Source organism: Rhinolophus ferrumequinum, chromosome 5 (assembly GCF_004115265.2).
Source record: "Rhinolophus ferrumequinum isolate MPI-CBG mRhiFer1 chromosome 5, mRhiFer1_v1.p, whole genome shotgun sequence".
Taxonomy (NCBI): domain Eukaryota; kingdom Metazoa; phylum Chordata; class Mammalia; order Chiroptera; family Rhinolophidae; genus Rhinolophus; species Rhinolophus ferrumequinum.
Window position 1 is genome coordinate 51,108,308 of NC_046288.1, and position 25,856 is coordinate 51,134,163.

The following is a 25,856-nucleotide window of genomic DNA, read 5'->3' on the forward strand; positions in this document are numbered from 1 at the left end:
ACTGGTTGGAAAGCACAGTGGCATTTCCTCCTTAACGCTCACTGCTTGGTGCAGCGTGACTTGGATGGCTCCAACTCTCACATGGAGCATCCAGGAAGGTAGGAAATGGAGGAGTACAGCGAGGGCAATTTGGAGTAAGATACTTGTGCATATCTGAAATCTCACCTTTTCCACATCCTACGGCTATGTAAAGCGCCAAGCCTGTCAGCTTCCTCATCCGTCAAATGAGGAGCTCTCATAGGTTGTTGTGAGGATGGAGTGAGGTAATGGGCTAGTGCCTGGCACGGAGTAAGCCCTTAATAAGTGTTCACTAATAGTAACTTTTTATATGTGGTCCTATAGAATCCAGAAGAAAGCAACATTTTATGTTCTGACTTCATGGAGTCAATCTATTTTCTGAACTTAGGAAGATTACCAAGTTTGTTTATGGGCTTATCAGAAAAACACTACTTTCACATTATAAAAATTATTGTCACATTTTGTAATAACATGACTTTCATCCATTTCTTTACATGCCCAAATTAGCTTCAGATTTCACCAATCCTTTCTTTACCAATTTCCTTTGCCAATTTCCTTTGCCTTTGTTCTCTGTGAATGTGATAATTACCAAGAGGAAAGGATAAGTATTTTCATGAGGAAGCATGGAATGAATCTAAAATTCAGCCATAAAATAAGTATGTTTTTGGAAAAAATAATAAGGAGATTCCACATCATAAGTGAAATGGAGAAAATTTTGAGAACAAAGAAACTACCTGAAGATTGCTTCCCAGCTCGGTCATTATGCTTCCTCGGGACTTGAGCAGAGTACTACATCTGTATCTAAACTTTTTTCTGTTCTTAGTCCCACCTCTCTCATGGCCAAGTTCTCTTTCTTTGTCAGGGTCCCTGCAGGAAACAAGGTCTCTGCATGAAACGGACAGCACATCCAAACTGGGTAATTTAAGAATTGCTCAATAAACTATATAAAGAAGAGGGCAGGATTTAGGGAAACGAGGGATGGTGCAGCATCCTGAAATTCATGACAATAGGCAGCCTGAAAGGTCAAGGGAGAGAGTAACCATTGGAACCCAGACAGCACAAGCTGTGTGGAGCTATGGCCTTGGATTGAGGGAAGAAGTAGCCTCACTACCTCCCCTGTGAGGGAACCATGGAAACAAACACCCTGACTTCCCTTTTGTTTTCCTGCCTCTGATCTACTGCCTATGGTACTCAACAATGCCTATCGATCCAGACCGGAGGTACAACGGGTAGTGAGAAGTTTGGAGAGGGAACTAGAAGAAATGCAGCCAAAGCGTATACAATAAATCTTTCCCTACAAATTACTTATTGATTTAATCAGTCATCCTACACAACATGGAGGAAGACGGTAAAGGGAGTCAAATATATAAACTTTCTAAATAGGGTGCATGCATGTTTGGGGCTGGCAAGGTTGGGATGTGACAGGTAGGGAGACATCTCAAAATCCTATGTCAAAAGTTTTAAGAATGTTCATGTCCTTTTATTCAGTAATTCTACTTAGAGGAATTTATCTCAAAGAAATAATCAGAGATGGTTGGAAAGATTTGTGTTCAAAGATGTTCATTGCAGCATTATTTTCATAGGCCAAAACTATAAAAATGAAGTACTTAAAACATGACATTGATTAAACATGTTATGATACAGCCATATGAGGAAATGAGATTCATCTGTTAAAAATCCTTTCTCTAAGAATACTGAAAGATAAGGAGATAGATAGGTTTATAATTTTATGACACAAATAAATAGACTACAAAATACCATGTAAAGTATCAAATACACTTACAACTATTAAGTCCTAGAGACAATCTGTGTAGTGGGTCTCTCTGAGTGATTAAGAATTTTCCCTACTTTTCAGTTTTCAGAACATTTTAACATTTTCTAAATTTCCTTCAAAGAATATGCCTTATTTTTATAAATAGAAGATATCCCCCAAAATTGATTTGAGTATTTGTAAGCAACCTATACAGCAGTGAATTTGAATTTTTCAGAAACAGAAATGCTATAATATTATAGTAGTCAATATTTCTTGAATGCTAACTATAGGCCAAAGGTAATATTTTATCTCTATAATGCTCACATTATAATAATCTATGTAACATAATAATGTTATCCTGCAATACTATATCTAGTGTGTTTGTCTGTATATACGAGTATACATACATATATAATAAAACCTGTTTTATTCTTACTCTCTATCCAGTAGTACTGAAGGTATATACACCTTCAGAGAACACTTCACTCAAGGGACCATCTGTTGGTCAGGTTTCAACTTGACGAAAGGGAGCAAAAGAACATATTAGTTTTGCTATGTCTTTAATGACTCTCTTCATACCACTTCTGTTGGGTAAACTTCCATCAAAGGGCTTGGCTGTGCTGCTACTTCCTACACACCTCCCTTACCTGCCCCTTCAGTAGCTCCCTTGTGCTTCTGACACAACTAAACAGCTTCTTCACTTTCAGTTTCTTGCTATTGCTCTGGTTTCCCTTGGTCTCTTCACACCAAGCCCTCTTTGCTCCCTGCCTGCCCCATGCTGAGTCGTTGGCATGAATCTCTTTGTGGCTGGTAGCCAGTTTCCTCTTTCAATATCCATGCCTTTGACAAGGCTTAGACTAGCTAGCTTCATCAGCATATCAGGCATTCTCACCATATTTAACGGCTTCCTGAAATCCTAACCTCTTCATGAATCAGAGCACTTGGCATATAGTAGGCTTTTCTTCATTCCTAAAGAACATTGATTGCCTCCACACTAGAAATATAACAGTGATTTCTGCCTTGTGAGACTCTAACATATGCCCAACACACAAAAATACATGCCCACCAAACCTTATATATACTAGTCTCATTCTAGAGTCTTTCAAGAATCTTTGAGCCTATAGTAATCGAAGACTTGATTTTAAAGTTCCTTTTATAAAAGTATGTGTTTAAAAATACCCCCTTAATGAAATAGTGGTTTTAAAACATGTCCCCAAATTATTTGACACTTTTCCATTGAGAGCGGGGATCCATGTTCCTGGCCATCGAATCTGGGTTCTGTGATTACTTGTCAAATAGAGTATGGTAAAAGTGATGCTATGCCACGTTCTGAACTAGGCCTTAAGAAACTGGCGGCATCTGCTTGCTGGCTCTTGGGATATTCATTGTTGAACCCAGCTACATGTTTTGAGGAAGCCCAAGGAGCCCATGGAGAAGCCCAGCTGAAGAGGACCTGAGATTCCTGGCTGGCCCAGCTGAACTCCAGCTGATAGCTAGCATCTACTCTCTGGTCATGTTAGTGAGCCATCTTGGAAGTATATTCTCCAAGCCCTTGTCAAGCCCCTGTGTGAAACAGAACCAAACCTTCCATGCTGAGCCCTGTGTGAATTACAGATTCATGAGCTAAACAAATGGTTTTTGTGGGTTTTAAACCACTAAGTTTTGGGGTGGATTCTTTCTCAACAATACACAACTGGACAATGGCCATGCTTGTTTATGAAGGTGAGGTCTTCTGGACATAGTTTAATGGATATGCATTAGCAAGGTTTCAATAGGTGGCTAAATTGCTCTATATAAGAAATAACAGGAAATTAGAAGATTCTGAGCCAATAAGCTAAGGAACAGAGGAAGCAGAGGATGAAGAGAGGGAGAGGGCTCTAGCACTAGGGATGATGGCTGAAGCCCAAATGAATTCAACAACCAGTGAAAATTATCTAGTGCCAGAGACGGCATGGAGCTGCGTAAGCAGAGGTATACCAGTAGTTCAGGTTTAAGGAGTTTGCTAATGCAGCTGACTGCCATATGAGGGAGCACCTGCTAGTCTCCATCCCATACACCCAAAAGCTTCAGAAAAGTCCAGCCACATGTGTAGTCTCGAGTCAGGAATCCTCGGGGCTGGATGCGTGTCCTGCAATGAAGTCTAGTGGGGTAATGCAATGCAGAATAAAACAGTACACATTTGAGGCAAGATGGAGAGTGGAATTTGAGAATTCACTAGAAACGAGCTGGCAGCAAGAGGTGACTTAGGAAAATACAGGCCTGGAACTGTCCTCAACTTTCTTTCTTGCCCTGTCACCCCTAATCCGGGACATATGTGAGGAATCCTGGATGTCCCTCCATGTGGAATGGCGGTTCAAGTCTTTCTGGGGCTTTCGTGTTAAGGTTTATAAAGAGTTCAGTTGAGTAATGACTTAAGGGGCACGTTATAGCATTGATCCTCACTGTGCAGTAAGTCTCCAAAATGTGTGCCTCTTGTATTCAGGCTTTGAAGGGGGTCACTAGAATAACTTTCCTGGGCCTCGGTGTGGATTCTCAGGGACACTGTTGTCTAGGTTGCTCTTTGGTGTCAGTGGAGCATCACACACCTTGGCAGGTGCTCCTCACAGTTCTACATAATGATGCAAGCACTTACACTCCTTTGGTCAGGCAGGTAAAATACTAGGGGTTCCGGGAAAGACCCATTCCAGACCTCTGCCCTCCAGAACTCTAAGGTAATGAATTTGCACTGTCTTAAGTCACTAACTTTGCAGTTCTGGCAACAATACAAAACTAATACAACCCTGGGTATGAAACATTAGAGTACGTTATTTAAATGAAGGATTTTAGTTAGAAGACAGAAAAAAATGAAAATGTCCAAAGCTTGTTTCTGAGTTAAAATAAAGACAAATAATGTACGTTTTCTTTGCAGTTACTTTTACTGGAAAACAACAACAACAACAACAACAACAAAATATTGTTTTCAAGAGTCAAAATAAAAGACCATTACACAAGATTGCACAACCACTTACAAAGGCTGGCAATTAAGGTACGTAGGCTAGTCTCACAGAGTCCTAGTTTTCTCCATATGCAATACACTGAGAGTAACTCTCAGAGATGTGGGGCTAGATTCGTAGTCCCACTGGCCAAGCTCACTGCATTCTATAATTAAGTCACATCAGACTTCAGGTAGGAACTCTTCCACCAAGATTTCCATCTTGAGAACAGTTCAATTTTTCACATTCTTCCCATTTACCACTGGCTTATTTCATAGTCAGGGGTATAATTCAGCATTATCCAATGTCTTTCTCCATTCATCACACAATTTACTCTCCTCTGTTTGGGACATAACTTCTTCAGTCTTCACATTCTTTTCAACCACCATTGTCTTTACTGTACAATAATATGATTTAAATGTAAAAAACGAAACTACATCTTCAAAGGGAGAAAAAAAAAAAGGACCACCTGCTAGAAATAGATTCAGGTACTACAGGTAATTCAGGGAGCCCTTGAAAGGACTTTCTGCCATTAACACTAGCTGGTAAAAAGCAATTATAAAACTTAAAAAAAAAATCAAATTAAATGTGCTATGTATGTGTTTTATTCTGCACCATTATGAATTAAATAGGAATAAGTCTAAAAATGTGCTCTAGTTGCAACATGAAACAAGAATGTTGACAGCTTAAAATACTTCCGTGAATGTTCAGTTCTCTTCGGAGATATGGGGCATACAAGCAAGACCAATTTTCAGAATCCCCCCCCCCCGGGCCTTATCACGTGTGCCACAGATAAATATGCTTTCTCCCTCTCCCCCAGAGAACCAGAGTCTGAAATTCTGATTAGATTCAAGCTCAAGATACAATTTAGCAAATGCTACATGCTTTTTTAATGCTTTTATGCACCTGTGAGGTCTACTTAGGACCCAGAAGTTAGTTAAGAATATAGAAACAGTCTCTTGAAAATATATATCATATCTATATGTATATCTCCTTAGAAATTATGTAAAAGCCTAACATACTTTATGAATTTGATTTTTATAAGTAGTTTTCTAAACCAAACCTACACATAATTTTTCCCCTCAACAGTACTGGTAAGATACAGGGCACCTTTTTCTTTCAAGTATTTGGGTAAAATAACATACCCTGAGAATTTGGGGTGCAAACCTACACCTTGTAAACTGTAGAATGAAACTCCTCAAGCACCACATAGGAAAATGTATACATGATAATTTTTAAACACAGAGACTATAATTGAATGTGTTTTCTCATGCACATATATATATACTTATCATGAGATTATAGTCAATCTATTTAGGAATCAGTACTGTCCTGCAGTCCAAAGTATTATTTCAGGTAGCTGAGCTTTCAATTCATAGCAAACACACAAAGTATGAAAATAGTTAAAATGCATTAAATCTCCTTAAGAGGAAAGGATGATAAAGTCTAATCTGAAATTAAGAAAAATAAATTTATGTCACTAGGTATTTCCTAGTGATAGAAGGATGAATTTGAAATGTGCGTTAACATTTGAGATTTATCACAGAGATGCCAAAATGTAATTTGTTCTAACTTATTTAGCCAATTGTATATAGAGAGCAATATACACACAGACATATACCGACATACAGAGAGCCTGTAAGTTAAGTCACTAACTGCATATCTGAGCTTTATTCAATCCTGAGGGCAATTTCAATGAGTGCTTTTAAAAAAAAAAAAAAAAGCATTCTGGTGAATTAAATTTTCATACTGGTTACAAATGTGTTCAGTTTTCCAAAAACAATTCAAATAAAGCATATTTCAACCTGACCATTTAACCAACAAGGAAAAAAAGGAAATGGGTTAAGATTCCGACACACAATGCCCTGTGGTTCCTCTGGAAAACTGAGTCACACTTGTAACGCTGAGAGAAAATGGCAAAAACCACACTCTGCAAGTCTAAGTAGATTCAAGTTCAAGGTGCTATTTAGGAAATGCTACATGCTTGTTGTGCTACAAATAGTTTTGTGTCCATAAAACATAAAAGGGTAGTTCAGTAGCTAAAGGGACATTGTGAGGATAACACTTTTGTGGGTTGGAAGGTTCATAAACTCTCATTCCACTTAACTTTGGTTGAAAGAGGAAGGGCACAACCACTTCTTTCAAATATCAATGTGACCTCAAGAGATAATAACAATGACAATGAGGATTTGGATTTACCTCATGTCTTTTAAAATGTTCCTCCCTGTCATTTGAGGTAGTAAATGGCCCAGCAGCTTTGCATGGTTTAAGGAAATTAGAGAACCATAAAATTACCAATAGAAGATGTCATATTCATAGAATATTATTTTAAGGTTACATTCTTAACCACTTAGACATTTACTACCTCCTGGACAGCTCCTCAGAGGATGTGGCCTCTCTGATAGACCCCAAAATGAGACATTTTCCTTTCTTTCCTAGCTTCTGTCTCAGTTTACCTCAATATGAGAACTTAAGGCTCAGATCTACTGGTGCTAAATAAGTAATAAATAATAATAAATAATAAATTAAAAAAAAAATGGAGCCCCTAGACCAGTGGAAAGTAAGAACTTGACCACATTTTCTCAGGAAGGAGAGTCTCTGAAAAACTGGCAAGCAGTTGACAACTCAACATGACTACTGGATTTTCCTAAAAGTCACACATGGTTTTAAAATAGTCTTATCAATTGTGGTACTACCCACCCAAATCCTGTATAAGTTTCACTAGATATGGTCAAATATTAGGTTGGTGCAAAATTAATTGTGGTTTTTGCAATTATTCTTAACCTTTTAAACTGCAATTACTTTTGCACCAACCTAATACTTGAGAATTCATAGCACTCTTTTGAGTACTATAGGTTTGAGATCCTCGAAATTGATTCTACTTTCTTGTTTCAGTATTAAGTGATCTCATACCCAGCCAATCTCTACTGAAAATGAGGAAGGGCTGATATAAGTACTTCCCCAGTGGTGAAAAATTAAGTACGTTCTGAGGTGAATCTGTTGATGTACCCGCGTATGAGGGCCTCTATGACAAAGGAATAACACTTTTCCTAATATGGTACAAGGCATCTTTTCCATACACAGAGCTGTTTCATATTTCATGTGTCATGTCTCAGAGACATCACTCCATTACATAGCCCATGAGCCCAATGATGAATGGAATTATTTCTCCCTCAAAACTTTTCTTTTAGCCCACAATTTTCTAGATAAAAAATTACTTTAAGGAAGGCCCTGAAAGTGAAATTGAGTTGTTTTTTTTATAGAGTCTGAAATAAGAAGCATAACTACAAAGTAATGAGATTTCATAAACCATACAAAAATCAGTCTCAACGTCAGTCATGAATAGCATAAAATTCTGTGGTTTCAAAAACCAATTTTAAGCAGAAACCAAATACTGATGACCACTAAAATCAAAATAGGCTTTTTAAAAAATTACCAGAATGCTTTACCTTTGAATAAATAAGTAAATAAGAGGAGAATCCTTAAATAAAAAAGCCTGGGATAATCTTCAAGGCATTCTTTTTTAAAGTAAGAACTATGCCAATGTAACATTTGTCAAATATATGTTGACATCCATTAACTCTGACAAGCTAAATATTTATCTGTTTGATTAACTCTTCCAGACTCACTGTGAACACTCACTAAAATAACCTTCAGAATTGGGTTACAACTGAGTCAATAGTTACTGTTCATGAAAAATTCTGTGATTTGGATTTTCAACATCTCTTAAAACCATAAGGAACTAGTGATGTAATCCTAGGTCGCAGTTATTGGTATGGCGAGGGCTGGAGAAAATCAGAGCCACTGAATCAGAGCTTACATTCTATTCTATCACCCCAAACAGGTCACTCGTCAGACTCCAAACAATCTGTGAGAGACAGGAGTATATGCAACTATGACGGGAATCATTGAAAAAGACCAAAAAAAAAAAAAAAATGCTATACACACTTAACAAAGGTTGGGTTACTAGAGGGAAATAAATATTTCATACCTTCCTGAGACTAAAGGCTTAATTTTAAATCACTAGCTCTTCAGTATTTTAAGTCATTCTATTTTAAGGCAACAGATACTGTCATGACACTGTACAAATGGGAAAATTAAAGCATAAAGGTTAACACCACTATTTTTCACCATCACATCTGAAATCATGCTAAATCCAAGAAAAGAACATGGAGAATATAACCAGGAGAATGACTAGGCTTGGCTGGTATATGATTCAAAGTACAGACCCAACATATTTAAAATCCAAGCATGTGCTATAATTCTGCCAGCTAGTCCTTATATATTCCAAGGACCTACAAGATTTGTGATCCAAATTACTGGTTTGTTGGCTTGGTTTACAATACAACCAAACCTATGCTGTTGTATGGTTTGATTGAACTATAAAAAACTTAAGGGATTGTTGTCTAGTCAAAAGGAGGGAAAGATGAATAGAATGCTTATATCCTGTATTTAAGTATAAAAAGAAATAGTTTTACGGGGGAAAAAATGCAACCATTCAATCAGCCTAGTAAAACTAAAATAACACAAACTGTCTTAACAGGGTTGTTCAGGAAAATATAGAAACTTACACACTTGGTTTATAAGAAGCAAATACTAAGAATAACACATGTAGAGGAAGTTTTTCAGATGAATTCTTGGTGCTGTTATAATGCAACCTTCAGATTAAAGAAGAGAGGTCTGTCTTTCTGTCTTGCTCCTATAAGTAAACATAGTCAAAGAACAGATTGTTAGTTCTAAAAGTAAATCTCACTTTTAAAGAAGCAAAAAAATGTCAAAATACATTTTATTTAACTATTTGGCTGATTTCAATATTAATGATGATGACGTTCACATTTTAAAATGTATTCGGCAGATGTCTCTGAACTTATTAGACCTTATACTGACTTGAAGAAAGTACTTAAAGTGGAACCTCTCTTTGAACCTTGATTTGAGTTAAATGTGTAGTTTCATCGAAATCATCCATAGAAGAGATGTAATACATATGTCATTCTGGAATGAAATTTAGTGTGAGCTAGCAATCTAGTTAAATGAGTGAACTCTATACTGAGAATCTTGTAAAGTGAATGATTACTACCTAAATTATGTGGAATTTCATCTAGTACATTTGTTTAAAATGAAATATACTAGTTAGAACTTAAACCTAGTTAAACCCATTCTAAGACAAGCATTGACATATTCAAATGTTAACTGAAAATTAGCCCTTTCTGTAGACTTCCTCGCTCTATAGTATTCTAGAACTGTGCCTACAGAACATTTTTTTAACACTTGAGAGTTGATATTTAAACATAATATTATGAAGACTAAAACAGAGTGGCCTGCAGATAATATTTGTGAGGGATTAAGAGGATTATCATGTGAAAAATAACCTTCAAGAAGTATCAAATAATAGTTATCTAATCAATTATTGCATAATCAGAGTAGCCAGCAAGGGATATTTTAATCTTGTCATCTAGAAACTGACCTGTTAAATATATGATTTTTTAAAAGTCTATAAGAATAATATGGTTTCATATGTATATATTCTATGTTTGAGTATTTTATTCTTTTGTATTTTCTATTAAGGAATGACCTTCAAGATGAAAGAGATTGTTGTGGGCTTAAAGACTTCTCATTTGCTAAATTTAAGTTTTTCTACCTGAGGACATGTAAAGTAGCAACAGGAAAAGAAAATACAATTACAAGAGAAGGAGAAGAAAATAGAAGACTATGAAGAATCATTTCAGTGCAATCCAAGGATGTGACAACAACTCAGGCTGAGTTTTGTCATGAGGCAAGATTTGCAAAGACTCCCTGAGCAAAGTGAGAAGACACAGAGTGGAGGGAGGAAGGAAAGAAGGGAAGGAGAGAGAGTGAGAGAGAGAGAGAGAGAAACAGAGAGAGAGAGAGAGAGAGAGAGAGAGAGAGAGAGAGAGAGAGACAGAGACAGAGACAGAGACAGAGACAGAGAGAAGACAGTGAGGGGCCGGGGGCACTCCAGGACGGTGAGAGCAGGCTGAGAAACAGAGGAGAAACCTGTTTATACAATCTACTGGGGTCACTTTCAGAATCCATACTCCAGACATTGCCTTTTCATTCATTCACAGGGCATTGTTTCTGCTTACATCAACTTGAGAGGAATTTTATTTGAAGTCTTGAAAGTAATAAAGTTGCTCTAATTCCTATTAAGAATAAAATAATAAAATCACCAGTTTAACCAGAGGATCATGAAAAAGTCAGTAAAGATGAGAGGGGTCAGTGACTACACTGTGTCACCAGGCAGTTTGGCCTGGGTGACTTCCTGTGATACTAGGACTGAACACATGACAGAGTTCAGCAGGGATGCTGGGTCAGATTTTCCCTTGCTCCGCACAGGACTGTGCCCAGACAGAGAGGAAAATCACTACATGCAGCTGGCAATCTAGGCCCCGAGTTGTATAACATTCTGGAAAGCTTTGAGGGATACTAGAGTACTCTGACCCACAGCCAACTGACCTGCCCCAAGAGATCAGCCAGCTCAAAGGCGACTGCAGAACTGTAGACATTGCCTACAGTTTTGGGAAATATAAAGCAATCCTGGATACAAGTGCTGACACTGCCCTAGGAGTCTGCAAGGATAAGGACTGATTTTCTGCTCTGGTGAAGGCCCCTGAGAGACGGGGAGTGGGGGTTCCCGAGGCATTTATGAGGTTACAGTCTCCAAGGCAGATTGAACTCTTACTATGTGCCATGAACTATTTGGTTTTTCCTTTGTAATGGTTTTATAATTGAATGGTCACAACACTTCTACAAGGTATCCTCGTTTTACAGTTGAGAAAACTGAGGTCGAGAGAGGGCAAGTCACGCCTCCAGAGTAGTGAGAGTACAAGAATTTAGGCCTGTGCTTCCTGACTTCAAGGTGACATATTTGGGCTTTAGTCAAACCACAGTACTCCCCTCCAACAAAAATGCATGAACCAGTTGGCATCCAGGGGCATCCCACTCTCAGGTGGAAATCCCACACCTGCCCTGCCACATATACACACACAATTACAGATAACCCCCATATAACATGGCACTTCTAGAACACAGTTTCGCTCTAACACGGTTTGAGAATTGGGGGAAACCCTCGTACAACACAACATCCTAGAATAGTTTCACTCTAATACAGTTTGAGAATTAGAGAAATCCTCGTACAACACAGAGCGTAATAAGAGCTTCTAAGAGCAAAAGATATCTCATTTGAAATTAGGGAAATCCCCGAACAACACAGAATGTAATAAGAGCTTTTAAGATATCTCATTTGAAATTTTTCATTCGAGCATGGATGCCGTATCAGATTTGACTGCAGAATTTTAAAATATATTAGAATTTTAAATCCATTTTGTTCGTGGAGTATTAAGTTCAGAGGATGAAGATATCTTGTCAAAAAGAAAATGCCCTTGGTTAATGGTGCTTAGTAGTGATGACGAAGCAAACATTATTTAATGTATATTAATATGTTATACTTTTGGTGAAAATTGCTTTAATAAAGACATTTCTATTAATTATAAAAATATAATAGTATATTTTTAAAAATTTTTGGAACATAGCCCCCTTTTTTGTACTAGTTCTTTGTTTTGTATAACATGGATTCAAATAACACGGCATTTTTAAGGAACCTAACAACCGTGTTATACAGGGGTTACCTGTACTCCACCACTGGGAGCCACAGCCCCTAGGAGTGCTGACACTGGCTCAGATTTCTCTTTGGAACACAAATTGTTCTAATAATGAAGGACAGCTAATTTTTCAATCAGACGGTAAACACACATGGAGGCTTAGTATATGCTAGATATTACCAGATTCTGGGTCAATTTCTTACCTTATTCTTTTCCCTTTTTCCCAGATGAGGGAAGGGGGACAGTTCACAACAAGGAATTGAGACCTGGAGGGCAGAGAGTAAGAGAAGGGGCAAACAAGGGGCCATGTATAAGAGCACAGCCACGGAGCACAAAGGGCCTGGATTCCAGTTGACCTGTTGACAAATGAAGTTATTTCTTCATTTGTCAAATAGGGATAAAAGTAGTGCCTACTTGTTTTAAGAATCAGACAGCATGATGTTAAGTCTTGGTATATAATAAATGATTAATACACATCAGTTATTATTTTCCATTTTTATAAAGGGTAGAGAAGAAAATAATAAAGGCAATAAAGTTGTGGAGAAAAGCACAAAATTAGGAGCTAGAGGAAAGCTACAATCCAAGAAAAGAGAAAGGGAGAAAAGAAAAGTTAAAAAAATATATATTAAAAGGATAAAATAAAACAACAGCCATAGACAGAGGGTGCAAAAAAAAATGTATACACACTTTAAGAAAGGAAAAAAAACTGTACCAAAATTGTAATACTCAATATATACCAATAACAATAGAGGAACACAAGTCATGCATATACATTTTTTTGGTACCCCCGGCATAATAATTGGGAGAGGAAGTAACAACTAAGTCAGGAAAAAATAGAAACAGACGAATTAATTCAGGAATGTAATAATGGAATGACATGAAAATGAAATGGCCCCAGCCCAGCCACCTGGTCTCCTGCACAAAGATCCAAAGCCCATGCAGGTGAGGGAGCTGGCAGGAAGCGCCAGCCCTTTAAATTGTCCCGTCTGTGATAAAAAGAAACTACAAACAAAAAAGGAAGGAGAAGGAGAGAAGTAAAGTGGGACGGTAAATTAAATCAGCTTGAAGTGAATGGGAAAGGAGAAACCACAACAAGGAATAAAATCACAATAAATAAACTAAAGCAAAAAAACAGAAAGTGAATTCTCAAACAAATAGAGAGGAAAACAGGGAGGGGAAGTCAACTATTGGGACAGACACTGGCAGGAGGACCACCAAATAAGAGTGACCCTGGGGAGAAAAGGAGAAGGGGACAGGAATGCAATGAAAAAAAACTGAAAAAAGACTCTGGTATGGGGTGATTCAGGGGTTGGCACCCAACTCTACCCCAAAGGGACAGTGAAGGAAGAAGGGCCACTTAACTTCTCTGAGCTCCAGTTTCCTATTGCAATTTTACCACAAGAGGATGGGATTTGACAATCTAAGGACCCCAGTAGGGGCCCCTTAGGACACTCTACAAAAATAGATCACCTGCATCCAGCCCCCTTTCTCTTTCCACTTCAGTTGCTGACCTGTGAGGCTCTATTCAGGGGGTAGAAATAATTCCAAGGAAGTAAGGAGAAAAGAAAGACCGACATGTTGAAGCAACATAAAGCACACTCAGAAATGAAAAAACAAATGGATAAAGCCTCACAGGAAAAAAACAAAACATTCAAATTAAACAAAATAATTGCAATACCCATTGCAGAGCAGGCATAATGGCAATTAAAGTTTTCTTTTGTTAGTATTACATATTTATTTTATCTTTCTGCCCTTGTAAATGGCATTTAGTATCAATTTTCAATTAAAATCCTAAAACAAAAATATGTGGGTGGGCAGGAGAAAGCATGAAAGTGAATATATCAGAGAAGGAAAAATATAGCTACATGCCTTCAATGACAGGAAACTAAGACAAAAATAATTTCACTGGAAAAGGCATCAAAGATCCTTTGCAACGGGGACTTTCAAAACAAAAATGAACGAACAACAAAGATCTAAAACAGAATAGTCCTAACAGAAAAAGAGAAAGTAGTGAAGCTTTGCAACTGGTGTGCCTAAACCACTGGTGTGTTTCAAATGGGTTCCTGTTACTATCTGGCCACTGGGCACCGGCTACAAACAGCCCCATCCATTTATCACAATCTATGATGTACTAGATAATAATAAAATCAATAATATTACTAATTATCTTATTAGAAGTGGGAAAGACCCACCTATAAAAACAAAACTAAAGGGACATTCGTAACAGAATAATTAGGAAGAGATAACAGCAGTTGGTTATGCTCAAATATATACAGGGGGAGAAAGCAAAGCTCCCAGTTACAACATGCAGCTAAAAATAGATGATGAAATACTTATTATTTGAGTTGGAAGGAATCTTAAAGGTTAAGACAGGACTTGAACACTGGTTTTGCAGTTCTTATGTCCAATGTGTGTCTTCCTGCTGGAGTGTAGCTCCTGGCTGATGGGACCATAGTAGGTCACATGGGGGTTTATAGTCACTGCAGAGTACACTGTGGCTGGTAGAGTGTAAACACGTAATTCATGCTTCTTGAAAGAATGAGGGAATTAGTGCTTTTTATTCAAACATTCATTTTACAAATGTCCAGAGAGGCAGAAACTAGATCCCTGGTTTCCTGGCTGCAAGTTCAGAGCTCACTGCAGTCCTCTCCCAGTCTTCCTTCGCTCCATGCCTCCAACTGAGGAACACACAGAGTGGCCTGCAGAGAGCATCGTGTGGCCCAGGAGCTAAGTGTCAGCTCCGTAGTCCTGGCTCTCTCACTGTCTGGGAACCTCAGCAAAACCATTTCTTTATAAGCCCCCGTTTTCTTCTCTGTGAAATGTGATTGGATCAATTCATTTATGTGATTTAGTTCAAAGGGGCACCAAAAAACCGTACTCTACCTCAAGGGAAATCTCTGGGATACGTCTGGTTTTCAAAGGAACTCTTGAACTGAAACCAGCTTCCAAGACTTCTCACAAGGACTAAGTGTATGATCACCAGTTGATGAATGAGTGCGTACAATGGAATTTTTAATATATATGAACAATGTTTATTTTTTTTTCTCACAAGGAAAAGAACTACACACTTCTTTATGTATCTGACTTTTCTTTGGCAAGTGGCATAGAACTTTCAGGAAGGTGAGTTTTGAAGGATTTTCATTAGTCGTCTGAGTTTTCATAATTCTATGTTTTCTTGTACACAAAAAGCTCATCATTATTTCATCACCAGTCTCCTTAAATCGCGAGGCCAGCTTTTGCCTTCTATCTTTAGGGCTGTGTACTAAAATAACGGTTGTGCTTTCAAAAAGGGAAAACCTTTCAAAATAATCACAGTTCAAATCTCGAATACTAAAAACTCTGATTTATATTTGGGTCTGATGGAGACAACTCCAGGCCTAATCTCTCCAGACTCAGCAGACAGGAGAAAGGCCAAAGGCAGCTGCTGAGCGGACAGACACTACAGGAGCTTGTGCCTGGCTCCCCCCTCCTCTGAGCCCTGTCCTCCCTTCCCCTTGCTTCTGCACCTCCACAGCTCACAAAAAGGCCTCACAGGATTAGCTGCTCCAAAATAGCCTTAGGTAAACATACCACTTGTCCAGAAGATTAAAACGCTTTTGTCTAGAGGCTACTCCTTTCCTTCTGCAAAACGAATTCTCTAATTCTGAGTATCTTCCACATGCATACTAATTTTTGGCTTTATTTTCTACATCAGACAAAAAATGCATTATATTTATCTTTAATCCTCCCCATCCTTGTTTGTGTTCATCACACAGTGCCTGTGGTAAACTCTTGGAGAAAAATAATTCAAATCATCTATTTCTAGAGTGCAAGTAAAATGAGGCTTGTGCTTTCACCTGAATTCTTAGAGGAAGACCCAAGGATTTTTGAACAGTGGCCTAATGCTGTCTTGCAGTCCAATAAATGTAATGCACAGTAACAATCCCTTAATTTTAAAAAGATTTATAAGTTGCCATACACTGTTATATCATCTGACATTCATTTTGAGCAGTAGATATTATTGACACATGAGTGTCTTGAGTGCTAGAGAGTTTGCAGCCCAAGAACACACAATTGCTGAGAAGAAGAAGCTCTGATTCTAATCTAATGATCCTACTTCCTAATGTAAGGCTCTTTCATTGCACAATGAAAAGAAAGTCCCCCTGTTCTTTTTCAGTTTAGAAAAGAAATGGCTTATTTCTTTCCTACGAGAATAGAAAAGATTTCTCTCCTCTCCATCTCCTTTCTTGGTTAGGTATAATCTTACCAACAAGGGAAAGTCCAAGAAACATTTATGATGTCAATCCTTTCTAATCTGAAGAGAACAGGAGAATGAGGGCAGTCTGTCTCCACAGAGCTGACATCTTTGCACTCATATCTGAAGTTTGCCCCCGTATGATGTGTGTGATCTGATATGTCCTGGGTTCAGGCAAACCTATCAAGGACTCCTGTCTGTGAAGTTGGATTAACTCAGGTGTTAGGAATCTACTTTGTCTTATTTCCTTTAGAGGGGGCAAGTGGAAGTTGTTTCTTTTTGAAGGGAGAGAATGCAGATATGAAAACGAATGCCTTGTAGGAACTGCCAGCTGTGAGTAATGGATTCAGTCTGAATGGACTGAATCAAACCCAGGAGCCACAGCAGCTCTGTAATCTCCTCTCTCATAGAGGTCAAGGGTGTGCTCGTGTGTGTGTGTGTGTGTGTGTGTGTGTGTGTGTGTGTGTGTTACCTTAAAAACCTTGAATTCATCTAAGAAAAAGTATTCTGATCATCTGAAAATAGAAACACAAGAGTTTGAAAAATCAGTCTCTTTGTATAAGATACCTCAAGAGGACTATGAAGAGGAGGGAGAGAAGCTTTTCTGCAGATTTTAAAAAAACCTCGTAACAAGAAAATGTCAGGTTTTGACTCTCCTCACTTCCGAGGAGCAACCAGATTAACTGGTGTTCCCAGTGATCTCTCCGGATGTCCTGCCTTCTGCCACTGAGGCTGCCAGGAATAGAGTGAGTCTCGCTCCACAAAATCCAGGCCGGGTTTTTGTTTCTCTCCGCTGCCAACCTTCACCAAAAGCTAACCTGGCAGATCCAAGCTTCACTTCCCTCCTACTCACAGGTGAGAAAAACACTCAGGCAATTTGAAAACGTCAAAGGGGGAAAGGCCATGGGAACAGAGGAGTGGAGAGAGGCGGAAGCTTGGCAAGAAAATTAGCTCCTTAATGGTTTGGATGGGTTTTTTCTCTAACCATCCAAAATGCCCATTTCTAGACAGCTTCCTCTGCTGTAAATCTGCTACTTCAAACACAAAGAAATAGGATTGCTCTTAATCCCTTAAACCTGATTATCAAAGTCACACTCACTCACCAGCAGCTGCTCCTGGTGACTGCTCTTCATCTGTGCTCCACCACAAAGCTCATGGTGGTGCCATCAAAGGAAGGAGGCGCAACGATCCTCGGCCCCAGGGGCTGCGAGGTGATGCTGATGACAGGCTTGCCGTGCAGCTGGGCGAAGCCCTTGGCCCCCACGAGCTGGGATGTTGCTGCTGGCGCTGAGGAGGAAGAGGAGGCAGAGGACTGACCAGAGGCCATGAAGTATGGGGCCTCGGTGAATGTTGAAGCTGCCTCTTTGCTGGGGGGCTCTGCAGCCATCTGGGAGAGCTCACTGCCCCCTGGAGTGTGAGCAATTGGTGTGGGCTGCAGGGCGTTGGCAGGCAGCACCGTGGGCAGAAATCCAGGGTAGATCATGTAGGTGGGCCCATAGGCCCCGGGACTCAGTGCCAAGGGAGGCACAGGAAGGGACATGGGAGCCACAGCCTGCTGCTGGGAGGTCACAGGCACGTCCACATACTGCCCTGTCTCAGGGTCAAAGAGTCTCCGGGTCATGGGCTGTACTGGTGTGTCCACCAGATAGTACTGGCCAGTTGTCACATCCAGGAGCATCTTGCGCTGGGTCTGCTGAGGCTGAGGCTGCTGGAAGGGTTCTGTGGGGACGGAAGCTGAGCCTGCCGGTGCCTGGGCAGGCATGCCAGGTGGGGAGAAGCAGAGGACCTGGGGCTGGGCCCCCTGCAGGGGGAAGGGCAGTGGCTGCTGGTGGTAGATGGCAGTGGGGGGATGCTCGGGGCTCTGTGGCCCTGGGGGGGCAGCTACCATCTCCCGTGGGTTGTCAGGTTTGGTACGCCAAGCTGGCCGGCTGGTTCCACTGACATGGGAGCTTTTGGGACTACTGGGGACCTGACTGCGGGCACTCAGGGGCGGCAAGCTGCAGAGAGTGGCCACTGAGGAGGCTGGTGCCCCCTCCCTCCCAGCCCCAGGCCTTCCTGGAAGTTCCCCAGCTGCAGAACTTCCTTTAAGAGGGATAGTCAGGTAATTCTCACAGTCACTATTGCTCTTTTCCAAATTGCTGCCGTTTTTCCTATTGGTCACCTCCCCCACCGGTGCCCTGGTGGCTGGAGAGATCTTGAGGGACCGTAGTCCCTGAGACTTGATGCCCTTTGCTGCTGAAGGACTCTCTGGAGAAAGCCCTTGTGGAAACTTGCCAGCAACACCCCCAGTTTTCTGGGTGCTGCTGGCACTCACTGTGAACTCATTCCGGTTGCTGGGGAGGGGCGGGAGGGGCTGCAGTGGCTGGGTTCTCTGCACATCCTTGTGGACTGGGGGAATATAGAGGGACCGGGGCCTTTCCCTGGCCAGGTTCTCAAAGGCAGCAGCTCGGGCAGACACACTCTCGGCGCTCGGGTTGGAGTTTCTCCGCTGCAGACGCTCCATGGGCCCCCCTCGCAGGACCACTCCGCCTTTGTTTCCTGTGCCCCGCTCTCCCACCTCACCCAGCCTTTTGGCCAACTTGTCTGGGTCGCCCTCAGCACCCCCAGCCCCTCCCCTCTCCTCACTGGCGATGAGCGACAGGACATGGCTGTCTGTTATCATGGGCAACGGGTCGCTTTTGCGCTTCCACTCGTTCCTGTTGAAACTGTACAGTTCCTCCATGGACCTCACGGCCGCAGTCAGCTTCTCCAGGGCATTCCGTGATGGCTTAGGACCTTTCCCTTCCTCCTTGACCTCCTCGTCCTTGGCCTTCTCTGGGGTCTTCTGAGCGGAAGCCTTGGAGACGATCTTGAGCACAGGCAGATATGAGCCCTGCTCAGGCTTATTGGGGGCAATGGTGGCCACAGGCAGCCTGCCAGATGCCCTGTGAACCAAGACTGTCCCTTCTGGAGAAGAAGAATTCAAGCCGCTGCTGCTGCTGCCGCCTTTGCCCAGGCTCTCCCTCAGCTCTCGGTCCATGCTGTCTTCCCTCTGGTTCACCACGGCCTGGCATGTAATCACCATGGGGGATAGGGATCTGGATCCACCAGCTGCAGCAGCCAGCTGCCTGGGTTTGGGCCCGGTCAGACCCTGCTCTGGGGTAACACTGCCCTTGTCACTGCTATCGCCTGACCCTTTGATGAGTTTCCTGACATCCCTCACCTGGTGGAGGGGACCCTGAACCCTGGACTTGTCTCTGACGTCTCTCACCTGGAAGTGGGGCACCTTTTCCAGGTTGTCCCCCCGGAAGAGTTTCTGCTGCGCCCTGGTGTTGTCCTCAATGGTCCTGAGGAGGTTAGAGGCGCTGCTGCTTGCCAGTTTGGGCGTGAGCAGCTTGGCAATGTTGAAGTCTGAGCTTGGCTGCTGCACACTCCCCAGCCGGATCTTGATTTCCGGAACCTTGGGCTTGATCACTGCCGTGGAGGTGGCCTGGGCAGCAGGGTACTTAGTGGCCTGTTTCCCTGGCTGTTTGTCTTTGGGTGTCTGCTGGATGTTGGGGACAAAGAGACGAGACATGATAGTGGACTTGCTTGCAGATATCTCCCCAAGATCAGCCCTCCAGTCGCCTCCTTTGGGGAGTTTCAGCTTCCCAATGGGGGCTTTTTCTTCTCGCTTCTCGGCCTCTTTCTCCTTCCACGATCGGAATGCACTATTCTGACTACGGAGGAAGATGCCCTTGACAGTCTCTGATGCACTCTTTTTAATTTCACATGCTTCCTCTGTGTGTCCGTCGGTGATATTTCGGCCAGAGCCTGCACTGTTCTCCCGAGGAGCACTGGCTTTGAAAATTGGGGATTTAGACCCGGCCATGGACCCCTCCCCACCTGCATCAGACAGGCTGAGCACCGTGTACTCAGAGCCGGCCTCCGAGTGGCGAGAGCTCTGTCTCTGCAGGCTCCTCTCCCGCTGCTTCTCACCCCCAGGAGTGCTCCCTGGCTCCTTGGACATGCTGGAGAGGTTTTGGTGGGATGTGTCAATGACTTCTCCCCTCTCCATTTTGAACTCATGTTCCCGCTGCATCTTCTTGGAGATGATGTTTTTGAGCAGGCTGGAAGCAAACTTGGACTTCTTTTGGGGGCCCTCTGCACGGGAGGCAGGCTTACTGTTCTCAGATGTCTCAGAGCCGTCATCTGTGTACACCGACCCAGGGCCCTTGCTGGAACCTTTGGTGGTCTTGCAGGGTCCAGCGGCTGAGCTGGCTTTGCTCTCACTGCGTAAATTCAGGGGTTCGAGAAGAGTGACCACGCGGGAGCCCGTCTGGACCTGCTTTTGGAAACAGAGAGGTGTCTCCACATGTTTGATTTCCCCCTCGACTTTGCTGACGACGAACTCCAAGGCCTTGGTTTGGGACTTCCTGGAGTGGATGTAAAGCTGGTCTGCGGTTGTCCTGGCCCCACCTCCCTTCCTCAGACCTGCGGCCACCGAGGCCGCACTGCTCCTGAGCAGGCTCTGTTCCACTCTGGCTCCAACACCCCCACATTTTAGGTCCAGGAAGGTCGACCAACGCCCAAAGCCGACTTCAGAGAGCGTGGAGGACTCCCGGGAGCTGATGTTCAGAGCCTCGAAGTAGGGGTAAGCGAGGCTCCGGAAGGCGCGGGAGGTCAGGTTACGGACCTCTTTGTCCGCATCGTCCAGTTCACTCACCGCACTGGAGGCCCCGCTGGAATAGTCCGCCAACTCCTTCGCCCGGATGGCCCCGCACCGGGTTTGCAGGCGAGCAGGGACAGCGATGAATTTCTTTGCATGGTCCTGAGCCACCGCTGCAGCCCGGTCTTGCTTCAGTGAACTTGAATTGTGTTCAGCAGCTGTAGAGACTCGGAGGCTCATGTCGCCTTCATGCTTGGCAGCATAAATAATGTTTTGCTTTGCACGCACGTTGCTAGGCTCATTTATAGCCCGGGAAGTCGGTTTGATTGATAGGAGGATCTGGCTTGCTGCACTCCCACAGCTGCTTGCGGCGGCTGCTGCCCCTGAAGCTGCCTCCGGGGGCTCCGGCAAGGGCTCAGGCCCAGTGGCAGTGCCAGGCCCAGTGGGTGGGGGAGTCGGGCCACTGTCAGAGGGGCCACTGCCCACTTCCGTGCTGCTGGTGTCGCGACCACTGCTGCCTGCGCTGGGGCGAGCTGGGTCACTGCTGGTGGGACTGGGTGTCCGGGTGGCATTGGTGCTGGGAGTGGTGCTGAGGTAGCAGCTGTTGTCTTCCTCTTCGGTCGGGGTGGTGACATCCCCCGGGGTCTCGTCGCTGCCACCAAAGGAAGCATAGTCCACAAATGAGTAGATCACGTTGTTGTCTTCGAAATCCCAGCGGGAGGCCAGCCCCACGTCGAAATCCATGTCCTGCTCGACCTCAGTCAGCTGGATCTCGTGGGTGGTGATGTAGTGAGCCTCCTCGTGTTTTGGGGGGCCCTTGCTGCCCTGAGACTTGGCAATAATGTCCCTGCACTCTGTCCCATCTTTTCCTCCCCCTCCTGCCCCTCCTTCTGCTGCTTTTTTTCCTCCCACTCCCCCGCTGGGCTGGCAGCTCACTGCGCTCTCACCACTGTCACTCTCAAAGCCTAAAGATGAAGATGAAGTGGCCAGAGCCCCTGTTGATATGGTGGTTTCATCCATCTTGGAAAGGCCACCTTCTGCTGTGTCCACTGGGGAGGAGGAGGAGGAGGAAGGCGAGAAGTTGCTGCCCTTATCAGTGCGGGAGAGCTGGGATCTGGAGTGTTCTGAGGAAGAAGGATTCTTCTGGGGGGTTGCAGCCTTGCATTCTTGACCACTGGGTTCATCTTGGACTTTCTCCTTGGGACTCCTAGAGTCCCTCTGATCCCCAGGGGAGCACTCCGGGGTAAGTTTCATGGTCCCAGGACTCTCCCTCTGGACTCCAGCTGAAGCGCACATCTCCACATATTTCACTTCTCTCTGGGAGGAGGTTGATGGCTTAGGCAGCAGCTGCAGCTGCTGCTTTAGCTCCTGGCTATCTTGAGCTCTGCTCACCCGGTCCCCCACCTCCCTCAGTCTGGCCTGCGGATTCAGCTCAGGAGTAGCGGCTTCCATGCTGAGGCCTCGCCTAGGTTTCAGCGACAAGAAGAAACAATGGTGAGCGCTGGGGCTGTCCTGGGTCTCTCCCTGGCCCTGGAGGGGCCGCAGAGTTGCCCGAAGCAGGGTCCCACGTGCCTGGACTGGCCCCAAGACTGTAGGCACCACTGCCACTGCTGCTACCACCTCCCAGTTCTTCAGCCCCTGTGTCGGGGCCCTGACAAGACTGAAGGAGGAGGCAAGGCTCCTGGATGGGGTGGCAGAGGTGGTCTGTGGCCCGGGGGCTGCTGCTCTGGCCGAGACTGTGGCCACCTTCCTGTAGCTGAGTTGTTCTGTCCAGTTGTTTGCCTGGCACCGTCGGCAACTAGGAGTCTGAATGCCATCGGCGAGGGAAGGAGCAGCATCTGTAGGTCGACCCTGGGACTCCCAGAAATGAAAGGAAAGCATGTGCTGTTTCTTGTGAAGCCTTGTCCCTTTCCTGGATGGGGCGAGAGTGGGTCACGTCATTCCAGAAATATTTTTAGTGTCTATTCTCTAGTCATAGTGAAACCACACTTGAGGGTAGAGAGGAGGCTCTGAGATGAAAGGAGAAATTTGGGGGTGGAGGACGCATGTGGGGTCTTATTCAAATCAACCGAGTGTTCTGTGTAACCTGTTATGGTGGCATCTAACAAGTATGAAATTATTTCTTCACTCACTGCTACTTTCACTCTCAAGTCTTGTTAAATGGGTTTTTTTCTCTTGCTCTTAAATAAAATCCAAATTCTGTGTTGCATTTCAAATCAATTAAGGACTATCTAGAACGATTTCAAAATCGCCCTTGGACCTCCGGTAAGCTTTATGTTTGCCTCAAAAGCTATGCATTTTCTTCCTCTTTCATCTTGAATCAGAGGTATTGTGGTAATAAAAGTTTTAATAGGAATAAAATGTTCCAGCCCCTTTTCCCCAAAGTCACATTCCATGAAACGTAATATGTCTGTTTCAAAATAGGTAGAGTCTCTTCTAGAATCCTCACTGTGCTGACTCGAAGTACAAAAGGGCAATTTTCAAAGACTTAAAACATGGTGCATTAAATAAACTTTTAATGATAGTCTCTGAAAAGGAGCACCTGGGATCAAAATTGACACTACTTCAACTCCCAACACTATCCAATCAAACTCAAGAAAAGATCCCTAAACTTCTAAAACCGTGACAAAACAATAAACTTCCAATTAAATATAGCCAGAGCTGTAGCCTCCTGATTCTGTTACACTGGCTGAATTCCAGACCTGCAGGGCACCAAGCCAATAAGCACGAAAGAACAACGAACACACTTACCCTTCATGAGTACAGTGCGGCTTGGAGGGAGGTTCACAGAGGAAATGTGACCCGCTGGCATGCCCCATGGAAACGAAGCCAAAATCCTGGTTCACTGGCTCTGAGGTACATCCATTTCAGACAAATCAGTAGTTGTGCAAGTGAATTTGCCAGGCAACCCATGCTGGGGGTTCTGTGCTGGCCATCCTCAGGACAGATCCCTTGGGCACTATCAGTTGAGAACCACGACTCTTGGTTTTGATGAGATCTGGCCCTCATCACCTGCCAGGCCCAGTTCCACCACTATACATAGTCTATGTGTCACTTATGCCGATTGAATAAAGCACTATTTTAAACATCCACATTTGTGGGGAACAAAAATAACATCATCAAGCTTCCCCTTCCAACATGAAAGCCACCCCCGCACAGAAAAATGTTCCTTCCCCTGGTTAGGCGTGGGGGTAGGTATGGAGTGGGAGCCCCTAACAACAGAAGCATTTACCTTCCCATATTGAGATGTGCCCTGCCACTCTTCCCCATGACAACTCACTTCTGCTCACATCATTGCTATTAAAAACACGACGTAAGGAAAGTCTGGAAATATCAAGTATCGCAATGTGGATATGAAACCAGAGCACCGGGGAGAGAAAGTAAAAGAAGAAAGGAAAGAGAAAGAAATAGAGGGAGGGAAAGAGGACGGGAATGAAAGAACAAGAAGGAGAGAGGGACAGAATTTGCCAAACTTGCAATTAACTTTTTCACTATGGAGAACCACGTTCAATGGCACAAAATCCTAGATTCTTAATGATAACAAAAATTTAAAAATAGTACTTATGACTGAGACTTATATAGTGCTACTCTGTGCCAGGCACTATTTTAAGAACTTTTAAATATGTATATATTGATTTATTTAATCTGCGTAACAACCTGATGAGTTAGGTACAATTACACTAGTGATTGTATAGATGGGAAAGCTGAGGCACAGAGATTATAAGGAATTATAAAGCAGAATTCAAACCCAGCCACTCTGGCTCCAGAACTTGAATCTGAACCATCATGCTCCAGAGCCTTGCTGACTCCCATGCTCAAATACTCTCCATGGCACCCTGATGCTCAGTCAGAAGGGAGCAATGCATCCACTAGGCAATTTCATCTGCATGACCACAAATAAAGCACATAACCATTCTTGGGTTTTGTTTTCTTTTTTTTTCATATCATAAACCTATGTGTACACATTATATACTCAGGGATTAAGGAAACTGACCCTATAAGTAAAATGAAATAAAATATAATTGGCTCCTCAGACAAACTGAGTATTGTCCCATTTTAGTTTTGCTTTGAGTCCTTGGACAATAAATCCTGAACACTGTCTCAAGCATTGTGAGCCATACACACTCCATAAATGAATAGAGGGCAGAGTTTCTGCCCATCCAGGCAGTTATAGTCTAAGGAGGAATTTTTCCAGCATTTTCCATATGGCCCTGCCTGTCATAACAACTTGACAGATTTCAGTAGTTTTCCCCTTCAGTTGGCAAAGTATAACATTGGAAGGTCAGATGCACTGGGTACAGTATGTAATTGCTTAATGCCTGAAGTTCTGGACACCTACTTCCAGACCCTTGCTTCTTCCGGAGAGCACAGCCAAATCTCCCCAAGAGACAAAGAGAGAGGTTATCCTAAAAGAGGTACTTACCTCCAAAATATCTGTGTGGCTCCTTTTCTCTTTTCCATCTGAATGAATGCCAGTGTAGGAAAAAATTTGTAGGGAAATCTTTTTCACATAAAGTCAATTTCTAAAAAGTAGGGTTTAATTCAAACCACGTATTCTATTTAAAAACCGAACAAGCAGAGAATTTGGAATAGAACAGACTCTATTAAAAGATTAAAAAAAAAAAAAAAAGGA

At 42.9% G+C, this 25,856-nt stretch overlaps 1 protein-coding gene across 5 annotated transcripts; it reads right to left on the reverse strand.

The window, feature by feature from the left end:
* Positions 1–4,723: 4,723 nt before the first annotated feature.
* Positions 4,724–25,856, reverse strand: C5H4orf54 (chromosome 5 C4orf54 homolog). 5 transcript variants are annotated; one of them, XR_004423057.1, is made up of 4 exons: positions 23,975–24,327; positions 17,700–23,135; positions 9,315–9,442; positions 4,724–8,611 (listed from the first exon to the last, which is right to left on the reverse strand). XR_004423057.1 is itself a non-coding variant. In XM_033106551.1 (4 exons), exons 2-3 carry the CDS (start codon positions 24,040–24,042, stop codon positions 17,726–17,728), a joined length of 5,478 nt encoding a protein of 1,825 aa, XP_032962442.1. In that variant the 5' UTR covers positions 24,043–24,074; positions 25,647–25,856; the 3' UTR covers positions 4,724–9,442; positions 17,700–17,725. The 5 variants fall into 5 exon arrangements, 3 of the variants coding, with proteins under 3 accessions (XP_032962442.1, XP_032962443.1, XP_032962441.1); XR_004423056.1 differs by adding an exon at positions 12,566–12,628 and having other exon boundaries at positions 4,724–9,442; XM_033106551.1 differs by adding an exon at positions 25,647–25,856 and having other exon boundaries at positions 4,724–9,442; positions 23,975–24,074.

Coding starts and splice junctions, on each gene's coding strand:
- C5H4orf54 (XM_033106551.1), bottom strand. CDS start 24,042: ATGGGGCATGCCAGCGGGTCACATTTCCTCTGTGAACCTCCCTCCAAG. Junction 23,136..23,974: donor CCGCACTGTACTCATGAAGG/GTAAGTGTGTTC, acceptor CGCCCCATCCAG/GAAAGGGACAAGGCTTCACA.